Source organism: Bactrocera neohumeralis, unplaced genomic scaffold (genome assembly GCF_024586455.1).
Source record: "Bactrocera neohumeralis isolate Rockhampton unplaced genomic scaffold, APGP_CSIRO_Bneo_wtdbg2-racon-allhic-juicebox.fasta_v2 ctg165_3, whole genome shotgun sequence".
In the NCBI taxonomy this organism is placed as follows: Eukaryota; Metazoa; Arthropoda; class Insecta; order Diptera; family Tephritidae; genus Bactrocera; species Bactrocera neohumeralis.
The window spans coordinates 258,436-275,525 of NW_026089795.1; the positions used below are offsets into that span (position 1 = coordinate 258,436).

General features: G+C 38.4%; 1 protein-coding gene across 1 annotated transcript in view; it reads left to right on the forward strand.

Annotated features, from left to right (window-relative positions):
• LOC126766543 (methionine--tRNA ligase, mitochondrial) overlaps positions 1 to 10,110 on the forward strand; it is a 43,114-nt gene extending 33,004 nt beyond the window's left edge. Inside the window, exons 6-7 of the mRNA XM_050484300.1 lie at positions 7,413 to 7,607; positions 8,883 to 10,110. Of these exons, the coding sequence (XP_050340257.1) occupies positions 7,413 to 7,607; positions 8,883 to 9,421 (734 nt within the window). The 3' untranslated portion in view covers positions 9,422 to 10,110. The remainder of the gene's footprint in view (positions 1 to 7,412; positions 7,608 to 8,882) is intronic.
• Positions 10,111 to 17,090: the final 6,980 nt, after the last annotated feature.

A 17,090-nucleotide genomic window follows, 5' to 3' on the forward strand; every position in this document is an offset into this window, starting at 1 on the left:
ACATAGACTGCTATATCCAATACATAACATACAATACCTAACATATTAATGCTTACAGTTTGCTGACAAAGTGTATGTAAAGTCAGAGGGTCTGATCATTGTGGAGAAACTGGAAACATAAATAACAATGCAGGTAAAAGGAGACATCGCCAAAATCAAACACCAGTAAATTTATTTGAATAAAACCATGAGAAAATACGCTACGTCATCTCATGTACAAACATACATATATGAAATGTGATCATGGTTTTTCAAGTCCTCAGATACCATATGATAGTATCTATTTATTATTTTTTTTACCAAAAATATCAGTGAAGCTCTTAAATGAAAATGGGGTAAAATCGGTACAATACTTACTATATGTTAGCCCCCATAAGCCTAATGTAAAAATTTTCGAACTTGCGATCGACTGAATAGCGTAAACACCGTTCAGAGGGCGTCTCCCTCCAATAATACTATGTCCTTGTCCGTAAATTGAATAATAAAATCGTAAGTATGTGCTGAGTCGACCATGTCAAGTGGACTTTGAAAATTTCGCTAAATCACTGATTTTGAAATGAGGGACAAGACACATACTGTGATTTAAATATTTCGTTAAAAATTTTTTTTTTTTGTTATCGTTATTGAAGGTTGAATTTTAGAGCATTAATAAATTGATGAAATTGTGTGAACCCCATTTTTCATGCATTCTTCACACTAAAAAAAGAATTATACAAAACGCGGAAAGCGTTCACACTTAATAATCATTAAACGGCGAATTTCGTCTTGGAGTGATCTACGACTACGATTTAAGTCACGGCACCATCAGTACATAATAGTGAATGTTGTAATAACTAATCGCACGAAAATGCTCGCTATTTATATCCATTTTTGCCCGAAATGAATATTTTGTTAAACAGCACAAATAGCGTTGTGCCAAAACAATATCAAAAACGTCAAGCTTTACTATAAAGTTGTGAGTTGCCAGATTACAATACTACGGTTGCCAAAGCGCGAAATATAAAAGGCAACCTACATAAAATGTTTCACCCGAACTTAACCTTTTCTTTCCTGCTTCTATTAATTTCACATAGCACAAGTTTCAAGCATCACCTTCGCTTGTAGGCGTCTTTTTGAAAAATGTGACTTCGAAGATGTGCGCAGTAGCTGCTCCTTTGTATCAAAATGTCAATATAGAATTTTTTCTATAAACTCAAACACAAATTGAGTAAATCTTCAGAAAAATATATTCGAGTTCATTTCCTTACTCCATAAAAACATTACTAAATTGATGATTTTTAGGGCTCTACTCTTACTTCTAATTACACTGGCCAACTCTGTTTTTTTCATACGATTTTTGTGATGATAAGTTTGCTATCAGCTGAATAATATATGTATATTCCCATATATGGCGATAAGAGAAAGAACGTTGATAGATCGAAAATTTTCTACGTTTAATGTCTCGAAATAGCGAAATAAACAAAATTCGTTATATGCAATATGTAGCTTCTCAGAAGAAGTATACATATGTTCAAATTCATCTATTTGTGTTCTAGCGGTTGTAGAGACAACATATAAATTTTGATTTTAGTTACAGTGAAAAATTGGAAAAAAAGTAAGTTAAGGATATTAAATCAAAGGCATAGAAACATATGTCCCATATTTCCCATTCAATAAATCCCTAACAGCTGGTGCTTCTCTCGCTCTTCTAAAATTATATCTCTCTTTAACAAAGTAAGAAGATCGTTTTACTGAGTTTAATGTCCCTTATTCAACTTTTAACATGAATCATAATATGGTAATTAATTTCTCTTAATTTTAATTATTTGGGAAGAATGCCACGTGGTGCAGAACTTTCGAATGGGAAGCGTTTTAGAATAGTTAGATTGCTAAAAAGTCGGCAAAAAATTTGTAAAAGTTTTGCTTCGTAATACAGTCACAAATTATTTGAAAGATTCTCAATACTATGGAGTATTAAGGTTGGTACGCAGCTCTCAAGTAATTGCTCAAGAAAAAAAAATACATTATTTCTCAAGTAATTTTGACAGCTGGTTACGCATTGTGAATGATCTACATTAGAAGAGCAAGAGAGAATAAACAAAGAAAACAAACTTTGTGCGTAATATGTATGTGTGTATGTGTATGGTAACATAAATATTTTCATTGAGATTTAAGAAATGTTGTTGATGATTGGTAGGTTTTATACAACTTTTCAAAATGGAATATACTTCATAATATTGATTTCAACTAATTTAGGATGAATTTCACGATTACTTTGAATTTTCTTCAAGAAACAATTGTTGATTTGATGTTTCTTCGCAAAACCAGGTTTGCCATATTCACATTTTACTGAAAAAAAGTATCAAAAATTAGTACTAGATTTCTTGAGAGCTGCGTACTAAGCTTTACGCGTACTGGTTGGTTAGCAGCAGTTGATAAACGCAATAAGAAGAAGATAACTAGCGAACACGCAAGTAGAATTTAACCTATCAACCATTATCAAGCGTGTTCATCAAATAATGGAGCTTAAAATGAACGTGTTTCCTTTTGCGACAAATATTGGTTTTAAAAGGACCAGTTTGAAAACGTAATTTTTGGTGATTAAAAAGCTTTATTTGCATGGTTCCATGGTTCATATGGGAGTGCCACAAAATCCCCAAAAAAAAAAATCCCCAAACACAAAATCCCCAGTTGAAAAAAAATCCCCAAACACATAATCCCCAAAATCAAAATCCCCAAAATTAAAATCCCCTAACACTAAATCCCCACCTTTTTTTTGAGGCAGTGTCACAAAATCCCCATTTTTTTATTTTTATTAAATATTATTAGAGATCATATAAAAAATAGTAAAACCGCTCTTTAGTTGAGTTTTAATTCGTAGTTACATATATATGTACCCATATATGACAATATATAGATATAGACGAGAACGCATGACGGATTTAGAGGAAAATACTGGCGATCATGTAATACAACGCGCTCCTACTGTCCATAATCATGATCCAAAGGCCCATCAAGTATCTGTGGCACAGGCGAACAACAAAGTAAAGGATTTGAGTACATCATCTTCACTAGCGCCTTCCCAAATTATTGGGAAGCAATTGTAGATTGCCAACCAGACCGCTGGGTGTACTTACCATCGAAACGAGCCCAAAAAATTAAAATAAGCCGACTTCGAAAGGTTACATATACCAACGAACCAAGAAATGTACAGGACTGTTAAACTGATTGATATAACATGTATTGCATTTTCTTTAATTTACCTACTAAATATTCGTGAAACCATTAAACATAAAATATCTCGTGAAATTCAACTTTAGATATAATATTGAGTATAGAATTAACTTTTATGAAATCGCAGCGATTTTAAATCTAATTTCAATGTATTTCACACAGAAAAAGAGGATTTTGATGTTGGGGATTTTGATTTGGGGATTTTGATTTTGGGGATTATGTGGTACACCCGGTTCATATAGTCATCACAAATATTGACTTCTTTTACCGCTAAGTGCACATCTCAGTCAGCTGTGTTCATTGAAATAACAGTGCAGCAAAGGCGAAAATACATAACTTTTTTTTTGCATATTCCTTTTCGTTGGTTGATCGCACGTATTTAGTTTCTGTTAAATAGAATATAGAGATTAAAAAGGAGTAAAAACCCTATTAGATTTATTTCATTTTATGCTTGATATTTTTGCACACATCCACGTATTTTTTGACTGTTCACTGAAATAGCAGTTTTTAATTTTGCTCGATGAAAAGTGTCGACAAAATTTTGTCAATGTATGCATAATGAATTCGATTGAGTGGATTATTACATACATTATATAACAAATAAAAAATTTTAATTTTAGTACGTAGAGGACGTCACTGCTCCAAGGGTGATATTCTTTTGAGTTAACCACTGTGCGAAGATTAGTAGAGTCCAGGCAACTAAGATTATGTATGGTGAAAGTACATATGTAAGGGTAATTCTATTGGATACTGAAAGTGTATAAAATTTCATTGACTTAAATTTATTATATAATTTTATTATATGGTATATTTGCTAAATAATATTTGAAATGAATTTTAAAGAGATCTCCATTTTGCACATGTAACTATTTTCTATGAAACTTAAGTATATTTTTTATGCTAAGTAGTTTCAGTTACCTAATGAATATCGAATGTTTCTAATATATTTCAAAAAAGTAAAAAATAGATCTCTGCTGACGTTCATATAAACACGAAAAGTAAATTCTTCAAAGAGTAAAAAGTTAGAAGCCTATAACTCCCATGAAATCAACAAATATGACAAAGACCACATTTAACTTTGATGTCGCCACATTAAGCGAGCAATACTCTCAGCGTCCGGAAAGCACATAAATCGCAGACCAATCCGCCAATGCAGCAATATGATCCTGTAAAGGACACACTTTTAATACCTGCTCCAAAGAAGCTTATAATTTTTTCACTTGGACGAATTTATAAATTATATAATTTGTTGTTATGCTCGTCCCAGCGCATCAATTTCCTCTTAAGTCTTTAGAAAGCAGAGGCAAAACGCTGATTACTACAGCGATTTGAATGCATGGTCAAATGCATGGGGCAACAGATGTGCAAAGCTAGTCAATGATTTCCAACATTTTAAATCGCTCTTAGCACTTATTATACCACGTTTAACAATTTTATCCATCTGTGGATTGTGGGGCATGCATCGTAAATTTGTTTGGCACAATTTTCTGTTTTGCCTACTAATTTGGGGAAAAATTGTGAAATCGCAAAATGCATAAGATGTGTGTAAGCCATGCAATTAAATTGTCAGCAATGCCCAAATAAGCAATTAGTTCGACTTTCTCATTCAATTGCCCACCTGAGGGGAAGCAGAGCAATAGCGACGTGCCACATCTCTCAAATGGCTAATAAGAAAATGTTTTACTGAGATTTCGAATGCGAAGCTTTGAATAAGAGTCCTATGTAAATATGCAGGAGCATGTGTGGTTGTTTGTTGTTATTGCCGGAGCAGTGCGCTCGTTGCTAGTCAATTCGAATGCTGTTGCATAGACATGTGTTGCTTAAATTAATTTCGTCGCAATATGTTGCAATTTTACCATCTATTCAAATACGATATGTTTGAGGGTCTAATAAGTTCAGAATACGTTTCCTGTTTTGGAACGCATTTGTTTGTGTGTATATAACACTTTTATAAGTAAGTACAAATCTTGGTAGATATGGGTGGTTCCAACAGTTGTCTAGTTTTATTAGTGCACAGTTTCGTCGAGTTTTAGGATATTACTAGCAGATCCGGCTACGGAACCAGATGTTGTCAAGATCAACTTCTTCCAATTGCCAGCATAAAAATTGGTTATCATCAATCTATACCACTGACGGTAGCGGTGTCACCAACTTCATTTTGAAAGAAGTACGGACCGATTATTCAACCAGACCAAAAACCACTGTCAATTTAGGTTAATGTGTGTTTTTTCGCACCAGAATCGACAGTTTTGTTCGTTTACCGCACCATTCATATGTAATTGAGCCTCATCGGAGGAGATGATTTTCTTAAAAAAGCGTTATCGTTTTATAACTTTGTACTTGCAACACTTCGCCAGCCTGCTGAATGGCAGTGAACGCACAACACCAGGAGAAGGAGAACCCGATTCCCCAATCGATGACGATGGAGCAGACGTTCCATTACCCGACCATGAAGAAGTTCGAATAGCAATTGCCCGCCTGAAGAACAACAAAGCGGCAGGGGCCGACGGATTGCCGGCCGAGCTATTCAAACACGGCGGCGAAGAACTGATAAGGTGCATGCATCAGCTTCTTTGTAAAATATGGTCGGACGAAAGCATGCCCAACGATTGGAATTTAAGTGTGCTATGCCCAATCCATAAAAAAAGAGACCCCACAATCTGCGCCAACTACCGTGGGATTAGCCTCCTCAACATCGCATATAAGGTTCTATCGAGCGTATTGTGTGAAAGATTAAAGCCCACCGTCAACAAACTGATTGGACCTTATCAGTGTGGCTTCAGACCTGGCAAATCAACAACCGACCAGATATTCACCATGCGCCAAATCTTGGAAAAGACCCGTGAAATGAGAATCGACACAAAGCTGCTTTCGACAGCATTAAAATAAGTTGCCATTATGCCGCGATGTCTGAATTTGGTATCCCCGCAAAACTAATACGGCTTTGTAAACTGACGTTGAGTAACACCAAAAGCTCCGTCAGGATCGGGAAGGACCTCTCCGAGCCGTTCGATACCAAACGAGGTTTCAGACAAGGCGATTCCCTATTGCGACTTTTCAACCTGCTTTTGGAGAAAATAGTTCGAGCCGCAGAACTAAATAGAGAAGGTACCATTTTATTTAAGAATGTACAGCTGCTGGCATACGCCGATAATTTTGATATCATTGGCCTCAACACCCGCGCCGTTAGTTCTGCTTTCTCCAGGCTGGACAAGGAAGCACAGAAAATGGGTCTGGCAGTGAACGAGGGCAAGACGAAATATCTCCTGTCATCAAACAAACAGTCGTCGCATTCGCGACTTGGCTCTCACGTTTTGACAGTCATAACTTTGAAGTCGTAGATAATTTCGTCTATCTTGGAACCAGCGTAAACACCACCAACAATGTCAGCCTAGAAATCCAACGCAGGATAACTCTTGCCAACAGGTGCTACTTCGGACTGAGTAGGCAATTGAGAAGCAAAGTCCTCTCTCGACAAACAAAAACCAAACTCTATAAGTCACTCATAATTCCTGTCCTGCTGTATGGTGCAGAGTCTTGGACGATGTCAACAACGGATGAGTCGACGTTGCGAGTTTTCGAGAGAAAAGTTCTGCGAAAGATTTATGGTCCTTTGCGCGTTAGCCACGGCGAATACCGCATTCGATGGAACGATGAGCTGTACGAGATATACGACGACATCGACATAGTTCAGCGAATTAAAAGTAGTTCGTGGCTAGGTCATGTTGTCCGGATGGACGAAAACACTCCAGCTCTGAAAATATTCGACGCAGTACCCGCCGGGGGAAGGACCTGGCTTCGCTTGGAATATCCAATTGGCGCCACGTAGCGAGAAGAAGAAACGACTGGCGCGCTGTTGTTAACTCGGCTATAATCGCATAAGCGGTTTCTACGCCAATTAAGAAGAAGAAGACTTGCAAGTCAAAATTTTGTTCTTCGCGCAGTGCTCTTATGATGGAAATAATGAATAACTTTTAACTTTTGGGGTGGGAACTGCATGTCGCACATGCAACGTTTTCAAATTATATATTAAAAACGTCACGCACGTAAACATGCTGCAGAAACATAAATATGGCATTCATATAATTTTTACGCGAGTACAACAAAACCAATTCGTATTTATATCACGTTATTCTCTATTTTTCAAATATACACCACTTTAATACATCCTTCTTTTTGTCTCTGTTTTTCTTTTGCAGACTTTAGCAACGTGAAAGCATTGCGCATCCTGAACTCTGAACTGGCAGACACACTGGGAAATCTTTTATCACGAGCTTGTGCGAAATCCCTTAATCCGCAACAAGTTTACCCACGTCTGCACGCGGCGCAACTCGCCGATTTGTTGCAGATGGATGCAGCCAAGCGACTACAGGACTCCTTGCAGCAAATTGAAGGTAGCTTGCACCGTTATATGCACTCAAGTACACATGAATAATAGGGAGTGCATTTGTTGGTGGCTTTGCATCACCGCGATCTAAACCACATCGCAAAAAATTGGATTTTTGCGCCGTGAGCGCTCTGCCGGTGCAGCATAGAAAGAAATTTATTTACCAGCGCGAAAATTAGAAATACAGCGTTTACACACATACATATACCAAATAAGAAAATGCATCAGCTCACCAGTTGCTACTGCAATATTTCCTCGACTCCCTCGCCAGTTGCATGCCGCGATGATTAGTAAAGTTTTACATGCTCACAACTTTCATTAAAGCAATTTAAGTTACGCTTATTCGGCGTTTTCGCTTCATTAAATCGGAAAATTTTGGTGAGAAATTTTAAAGACGCACTCTCCTTGCTATGGCGAAAGTTTTCTGCTTGATGATGGAAATTCGTAAAGTTTTAAGTGTTGAAAAGCACTTCTGAAAAAAAAATAGCAAAACATTAAAATGCAATGCCGTTAAGGAAATTTTCAGCTGATTAGTGCAGGTTGCAAAGTTTTTCAATGCTTCCTAATATTCTCAAGGTTCTCAAGAATAAAGCAGCATATATCCTGATCAAGGAAATCACACAATATCAACTCAGATTATCCCTCATCAGTGAATGTAAGAAATCTACTATCAAAGAGAGAATTAAAATTTACCTTTATACTCTCTGGGATAACATTAGATTGACAACATCGTTAATCCCGAATTGAATCGCAATGGTTCAGTCTTCGTTTCAGATGCCAATGCGACAACAGAATTATTTGAAGTTTTGCCTTCATGAAGATAGTAGAAATAAAATATAACTCCTTGAAGTCCCCAGACTAGGTTAGAAGAGACCAGTATTAGAAATTGCGGTCGAGAATATACATACATATGTATATGTCAAAACCATACTCTTCGCAGAGAAGGGAATTATCAATGCCCCCTGCCTCTTTTATAATCTTACTACAAATTACCCATAAATACTTTACTGTAAGATTTACTTATAGCAAAACTCACCCTCCATCTAACTAAAGTCAATGAAGTTATGAAATCAAATCGAGAAATATAAATATTTTTACAAGTTCTTCCTTCAACGTGCTCATAAAGCACACTTGTTGCCCTGCTGTCCAGCATTAACACTTAATTTTACGCGCACTTTACTCGCCGAGTCACCGACATTCCATTTCTCATTCTATTATCTACTTGAGATTCCCTTTATTACTCATCAACTGGCAACTTTATGACTAATATTTATATTTGCAGCACGTTGCGCCCAGCATTATGCGGATAACAATTTCTATTTGGTCGTGGACACCGTTATATCCACTTTGCATGCAGCCAATAACTTCTTCGAGACGGCACGACCGTGGGAGCTGAAGCGCCCGGTGGCGGCAGCAACTCCCGGCAGTGGGGCGACGGGCGCCGCAAATGTGCAGAATATTGAAAATTTCGAACGGCTGGAGACGATAATCGCTATGACAATGGACACGTTGCGCATCTGCGGTATTGTGTTGCAACCGATTATGCCGCAGTTGTGTGGCAAGTTGCTCAATAAATTGGCAGTGCCGCCAGAGCAACGGTTATGGCGTAATTTGGGCGAATGCTTTGCCACAACAGCAGCGCCGTCGTTGTCATCTAATGAAACTGTAACAAGGCCACTTGCTGCGCACACCGATGCCGTGCTCTTCCGGCGCATACAACTTGACGAGAGCGAGTTGCACGCGGACAAACAACAAGTGCCGCCGAAGACCAAACCAAAGGCGGGTCAGAAAGCGATGAAGAGCAAGAAAGCAGCACAGTAGTAACGCCGCGGGTTAATGTGTGTGTACGTAGTAGGGATGTTGTTGGGTGGAGTGTGCAACTGCGGCAGGCTAGCCACACCAACAATTGCCGCAATGACAATAAAATAACGACAATGGCAAATGCGGCTGAAAGAATGCCTGACGCTGGCGCTGCAACGGCTGCATTGACATTCACTGTGTGCACGGCAATGAAGTCATTTAAATTTGTTACAATTTCTTGCGCTTCCTGCCGCCATCCGCTACGTGCCACCATGCGCCAAGCGTCTTCTGGCCGCATTTTAAATGCTACGCTGGTGCTGTGCATCCTTATGTCCATCGTCGTCGTTACTCGTCGCTTTTCTTATGTCCTAGCAGCTGCTCCTCGCGGCCATCACGTAGCGCTAGTAAAGTGTTTTAATACCTGGCGTCGAGACTGCAGCCGATTATTCGTAGCCGCTTATTTCATTGCTTCTACTATGCTCTTAAACACACATACATATATTTCTCACTGTTATTTTAATAATCACTGTATATACGCTGGTATCAGCAGAGGAAGTGGAAACTACTGCAAAGTGTAGATTTACTTTAGCTATTAAAACAAAACCTAAAACTATTATGTAATACATATTTATTATTTTTAAATTTAAAGCCATGGATCTATGTATGTAAATACAGGCATCTTGAATTAAAAACTGAAGAATGAAAATTTTATTTACGGCTTCAACTAGCAAATTATATATCACTATCACTTCTCTCCATGAATAATTTCTTTTCTGCGTTTCTACTTCGAATTTCCGCCTCGATTTGTTGGCTGGCTGCCCGGGTCTTCGATTTCCTTGAGGATTCTACTCTAACGCTGTTCTGGTAATGTCGTCATGAGATTTTGGCAACCTATGTCCAGTTCATTTCCAATTTCGGCGTCGAATTTCGATATGGACCGGTAATTGTTTGGTTGCGGTTCAGAGTTTAGGATTGCTAACACTTGGGCAGAATACCCGTGTAATACTTTGAAGGCATCGGTTGCGAAAGATCAAACTCGACGATTTTTCCAAGGGAGCTTTGGCGATTTTAAATCCTGTCTGTGCAGCGAAGAGCTTAAGGTTTTAAGGACATGTGCGAGTATTTATGGGACAACATAGAGATATTGCCCGTATAATCCAAATCTTCTAAGACAACTGCTTATACCTCAAGATACGCAGGTTGCCTTTTGTGTTTCGGGATTAAGCTATTAAAATAAACCCAAACTACTAGTGTTGCAATCTGGAAACTCTCAATTTTATCGTAAAGTTCGACATTTTTGATCGTGTGCATACTCAGAATCGCATGCCAAAACGTGTATTGTTTACAGTAGCCCAAAATGTTATTCTAGAGAAAAAAATGAAATTAAACCTCTAACATTTTTGGCGATTATTTTTTACAACGACGTGGATTAACCATCAGTAATGCATAGATAAACATAATTAAATTTTTGACAATGAGTCTTCATCAAGGACCAGAGTTTATCGATGGTATGATGAATTAAGTTGAACTCGTAGGTCACTCCATGACGAATTTCGTGAAGATCGTCCAAAATCAGTTGTGGTTTCGGTAACAATTCATGCTGTGCGCAAACTGATATTGCAAGATCGTCATGTGACCTACCGTGAGATTGAGACAACTATATGCATTCGTATATTCCTGACTTGGCAAGATCAGCTTCTTTTTATTCCCGTTCGTAAAAAACAAACTCAAAGGTTAACGTTTTTCGACACCTAAAGTGGCGGTTGATGCGTTCAAAAGGCATGTTATAAATAAAAATAACAACGGACGACGATAAATCAAGACAAAAATGAGCTACTCTACAGCCAGTTCTACAATAACTCTTAAGGTATTGATATCCTCTACACATGGGCAATGGGATATGAAGCCAAGCCAGCTACGAAGAAATGGAAGAGAGCAATTTTTCATAATAATGCTCTCAGATGTTAATTTGATTATCTTTGAACGTTGTCAATTCGCCGTTTTCCTCTTTTAGCAGTTTGGTGGTCGTAAACAAAATGCTAATTGGCAGAAAAGGATGTATACATATGTATATAATATTTAATAAATAATGATCATCTGTCTATGATCTAATCTTTAATAAATAATGGTCATCAGACCAAGATTTGTATCCTATCACAACACAATCCGATCGTGGAGGTTTTGAGAAAAAAATTAAAAAATGGGCAAGTTCTCTCTTTTATGATATATGTCAAGTAGTCGAAATGAAAGGATGTTTAGGACTATTGCATTTACAGCTGTAACGATTATCAACGGGATTTGAATGTTCACTGATGGCACTTAAATGCACGAATTTCGTATCTAGATGACCCAGGTGCGATGTATTTTTTGATATCTTGTAAGACCCAGTCTGTTGCGATTGGGATAAGGGTGCATTTTGATCAGTTTTTCCCGTGATTCCACTACGAGCAGGTAGCCAAACCAGTATCAGACTTGAACACAAGGAAACCAAAAAAGTCCTGTGATTACATCATTCAAAATTTAGGGGTCGCTTTCACATATGTTCAAATTTTCTTGGCACACTTCCACTCGCCGCAATTTCTGGTCATCAGTGAGCACTTTTGGGACCATCTTCGCGCACACCTTGCGCATGTTCAAGTGCTCCGTCACAATGTCATGAACTACAGACTTCGATAAATTTAACATCTGGGCAACTAAACGAATACTTAGTCGGCGGTCTGAGTTCAAAACTATGCGCACACGAGTCACCGGCAATGTGTTTGTCGAAGTCGCAGGTCTCCCAGCACGGTCTTCCAGGACCTTTAAATAGGCCTGGTGCCAAAGAAACACACCACTTCTTGCTAAAGCAACATCTGGGTAAGCCTGCTTGATCATATCAAGCGTCTTTGTCACAGATTTACCGAGTTTCACACAGAATTTAATCGCGCAACTCTGCTCTAACGAACGCTGTATTTTATTCTTGCACCACTCACAGAAACACGTCGTGCGAAAATGTTTGTCCTGACTCTCCAGGTGCTCAGATACAACCAGCCGCTTGTTCGTTAGCTAGGAAAACCGTCTACCGATTCCAGTCGGTCCGGACAAACCCTGTAAAAATCAGCTCAAGTATCTGTAGAAAAATAACAGTGCCCAATATTGGTGCAGTTATTTGCTTGCTCGAACATCCCCATAGCTTACATGCTTGGTTCAGCGATTTTAAAACTTTAATTCGTCAGGAAAATAGTTTTTTTTTAATGGCTTTAAAGTATGTAGGTTGAGCAAGTGGCTTGCCCAAGTTTATAAACAACAAGAGGTTAAATCTGAATGACCGTCGGGTCTGAGGAGAGGCGTCGTCATATACAGCATTGAAGAGCTTTCGATATCATTGCATATGTTGCACATCGTTTTTCATTCAAGAGATAAATGTTTCAATGAAATTGACGGAAACGGTAGAATTACGTTATTTAATGATTTAAAATCTAGATAGTATATGTACGTACCGTATGGAAATTAATTAGAAATGCACTAGTGCCTTTTAAGTAGTTCTTTCTATTGTCATTTCCTAACTTTATCCTTAGCAATGAATCGTTGATTCCGAGAGGCGAAAGTTAGTAAAGTTAACAGCTGCTTAACCTGCTGCACTTGAATCCACTTTTCGCGTTACTTTCATTAGCATTACTCGTGTAGTAGTGGCCACTTGTGAAAGTTATTGTCAGCGCACACTCAACCATCTGAAAGCGGTGAACGCAACCCAAGTGCATTTCATTAGAATGCGGAGCTGCATTGTAATTGTGTCGGCTGCCACTAGCCCCGCAGTCACTCCCTTAATTCGCCCTGACATGGTTAATTTTATGCGTGCCATTAAATGCAGTGGTGGAAGTAAGCTTTATTTTGCCGCTAACCAGCACCATTAGCGACACACACGACGTACGTACAAAAGATTATGTCCGAAGGGAAATTGGGCCTATCAAAAATACATATTACATTGCTAGTGCGTTTTTAGTTTACGTATGATACTGGTCCAAGATAGTACTTGTAACTGTCGTCGTCTAGATCGTCAGCATCTCGTTTTACAACTAGACCATCTTAGATTTCAAAGCAGAAAATTGTTAATAGATTTTATGAGGAATTTCATGGCAGAAATAATAAATTTAGATCGAAATCGATCTGAAGTATAATATATAATAATAAATTATGTTATAATAGATTATATATATATTTTATAAGTTTATTAGACTTTAGTACTTGAGAGGTAATCTTAGATATTCTTTCTCAAATCAAATAGTTAGCATTTACTGTTTAACAGATTCCACAAATCTGCCACCAAATAAAATGTTACTAAGAAAGGGGGTGTTTCTCCTCTTCTTTGCATGCCTCCAGAAAACGGGTTCAATAAGTTCGAGCTTTGAAAAGTTTTTAGAATGAATTCAAACTAGATCGTCCTAAAAAACCGGTAAATAGTGTGTTATCTAGTATTTGCAAATAAATTTGAAATTATTTTGGCCGTGTGTACACCAATGCAAATTATAGTACATTAGAAAATTTCGTTTGGAGATGCTAATACGGAGTTTCCGATTCCTAGCTTTTAGTTTTTTAAAGTCGAAAAATCAAATCGGAACTTCAGATTGAATACTGAATTGATCCGATAAAAGACTTACCTTCCTCGTCATGAGGGTATCTTCTAATCAAAATATTTAAGAAACATTTTAGTCGAAAAATGCTGGGCGCCTCATTAGATTTTCTCTGCAGGTATACTGGCTCTTTTCATATTTACCACGCAGCTGACACCGACTCGTGCTCATCTCTTCGCGTGGTGGCACAATTTTGCATTTTACCAGCGTTGTTTCTTTTCCTCTCTATTTGATTGCATTTCCTACTCCGTTCACAAGCGTTCGCCACGCCTGCAGCTGCTTACCGCCACATTGTGGTTACTAAATGAGTTCCACAATTAATTTAACTTTGAGGTGAAAGCGTACTTATGCCAATTACCGTCGTGCGAGTGCAGCACGCAATTCTTTTGAATGACTCCCTCACACACACACACGCACCCACGTTTGTGCACGTGTATATGTGTGCGTGCGTGCTGGCGGCTACATGGAAAAGCGCAACAGGAAATTTAATTCTTTCGCGCTTATTGTGCAAAAATTACAACGCCACTGCAGTTGAAATGCCACAAGTCATTGTTTGCCGCCAATGAAATCGGATTAAATTATGTTCCTTTAAAACGGAAAGGGTCATTAATATACTTTGAATAAAGTGCAGTTGTTGTACCTAATTGGAATGCAATATAGTCACCATGGTGTGCCTTACTTTGTAGTTATGGCTTTGACATTGCTAACTCGGCACGTATGTGGTAAAAGTATTGCATCCGATTAGAGGTTACTTTGCATGGGTTCGCTTAAAATGTGTTTCCTGAGAGGTTACAACATAAGATTATACTGAAAATTATTTACGATAAGTATAGCGTGACGTAAATAACACAGCTGTAGTTGTTTTAAAAATGATTGGTTGCTGCAAGTGTCTGAGCTTCTATGGATAGGGAGGACATAACTAGAAAAAGCTCATAAAAAAGATTGGTTTTCATGAATCATTCCAGCAAAAAGACGCTCGTCCTAGATATTAGCTTCAACATGCATATATTATCCAGAAAACTTAAATGTATATTATTGGATCTCTTTGTCGAAATTGCTAACCCGTTATCATTATTTTTATCAAGAGATGTCCTCTCTGAGATGTCCTCAATAATTGAGTTTGAAATTTTTGCATCTGATTGCGTTGTGTAGTAGTTTTAAGTTACGGAGAATGCATAGAAAAATGGTGTTGAACTATACAAATATCAGTTGAAGTTGAATACAAAAATTGGTTTGCTTTCACAATTCATAGAAATTCGCTGCCGATCGTTTTTTGTGTCTGTTACTATAAAATAAAAAATAAACTCCACATCATACCGTTTAGTAGGAGTCAAACGACTCTTTTCACGGCCCAAATAATTGATTAAATATTATGAATCAACTGTACATAATCACAAGCTCTTAAAGTAGCAGCCGAAAAAGAATGTTGCACAATAGAAACAAGAATATACCCTTTTTCAAAGACTGCTGCTACAAAGCACCAATTAGTTCCTTCAACTCTTTAATATTACGATCGTTGTCCAGATAAAATGTGGTAGTTTACCTGTAACAAGCTAAGCAATTTCTACATCTCATTCGATACAAGTCCGTATCGAACGCGTAGACTCTACACACAGCGATTCCGTAGGCTTTACATACATATCATTTCGTTACGTCATAAATATTCGGATGATTTTAATTATTACTTATTTCGTATCCGAAATAAAAAATCATTCTTACTTAAAACATTAAACAGGAGTTCAAGGGGCTTATAAAAAACTTAAATACAGTAAGGTATCTTCCTCTTTATTACCGAGCTTACAACAGCGCGCCAGAAGTTCTTCCTTTTCGCTGTTCGCCGCCAGTAGGAGATTAAATGTGTAGCCAGGTCCCTATTCCCCTGGTCTATCCAACGAAGTTGAGGTCTTTCGCTTTCTCTGCTTTCCCCGGCGGATACTGCGTCGAATACTCTTGGAGTGTTTTCATCCATTCGGACGCTGTCTCTTAATTCGATTAATTATGCCAATGTCGTCATATATTTCGAACAGCTGATAGTTCGACGTTGCCGATCCGCAGAACCTTTCTGTCGAAAACTCTTAGCGCCGACTCATCAGATGTTATCATCGTCCATGCCTCCGCACCATAGGCAGGACGGCGATGATGAATGAATTGTAGAATCTAGTCTTTGTACGTCGAGAGAAGAACTTCTAATTTGCCTATTCAGTCCGAGGTAGCACCTGTTGGTAAGAGTTATTCTGCGTTGGATTTCGAGGCTGACATTGTTGTTGGTGGTAATGCTGCTTCTTCGAAGTTATGATTATCAATAGTGACGTGAGAGCCAAGTCGCCTGTTTGGTTTCTGACAGAAGATATTCGTCTTGCCCTCGTTCACCAGCAGACCCATTTGTTAGAACTAACGGCGCGGATGTTGAGGCCAATGATATCAATATCAGCGAGGGGCGTCAGCAGCTGTACACTCTTACAGAAGATTTTACCTGCTCGATTAAGTTCTGCAGCTCGAATTATTTTTTCCAGCAGCAGATTGAAGAAGTCGCCTGATAGGGAGTCGCCTTGTCTGAAACCTCGTTTGGTATCAAACGGCTCGGAGAAGTCCTTCCCAATCCTGACGAAGCTTTTGGTGTTTCTCAACGTCAGTTTATACAGCCGTATTAGCTTTGCGGGGATACCAAATTCAGACATAGTGGCAACCTTTTCGTGCTGTCGAAACCAGCTTTGAAATCGACGAAAAGGTGGTGTGTGTCGATTCTCTTTCACGGGTCTTTTCCAAGATTTGGCGCATGGTGAATATCTGGTCAGTTGTTGATTTTCCAGGTCTAAAGCCACACTGATAAGATCCAATCAGTTTTTTGACGGTGGGCTTTGATCTTTCACACGGTACGCTAGAAAGAACTTTATATGCGATATTGATGAGGTTTATCCCACGGTAGTTGGCGCGGACTGGGGGTTTCCTTTTTTGTAGATTGGACATAGTACACTTAAGATCCAATCATCGGGCACGCTTTCGTCCGACCATATTCTACAAAGAAGCTGATGCATGTTCCTTATCAGTTCTTCGCTGTCGTATTTGAATAGCTCGGCCCC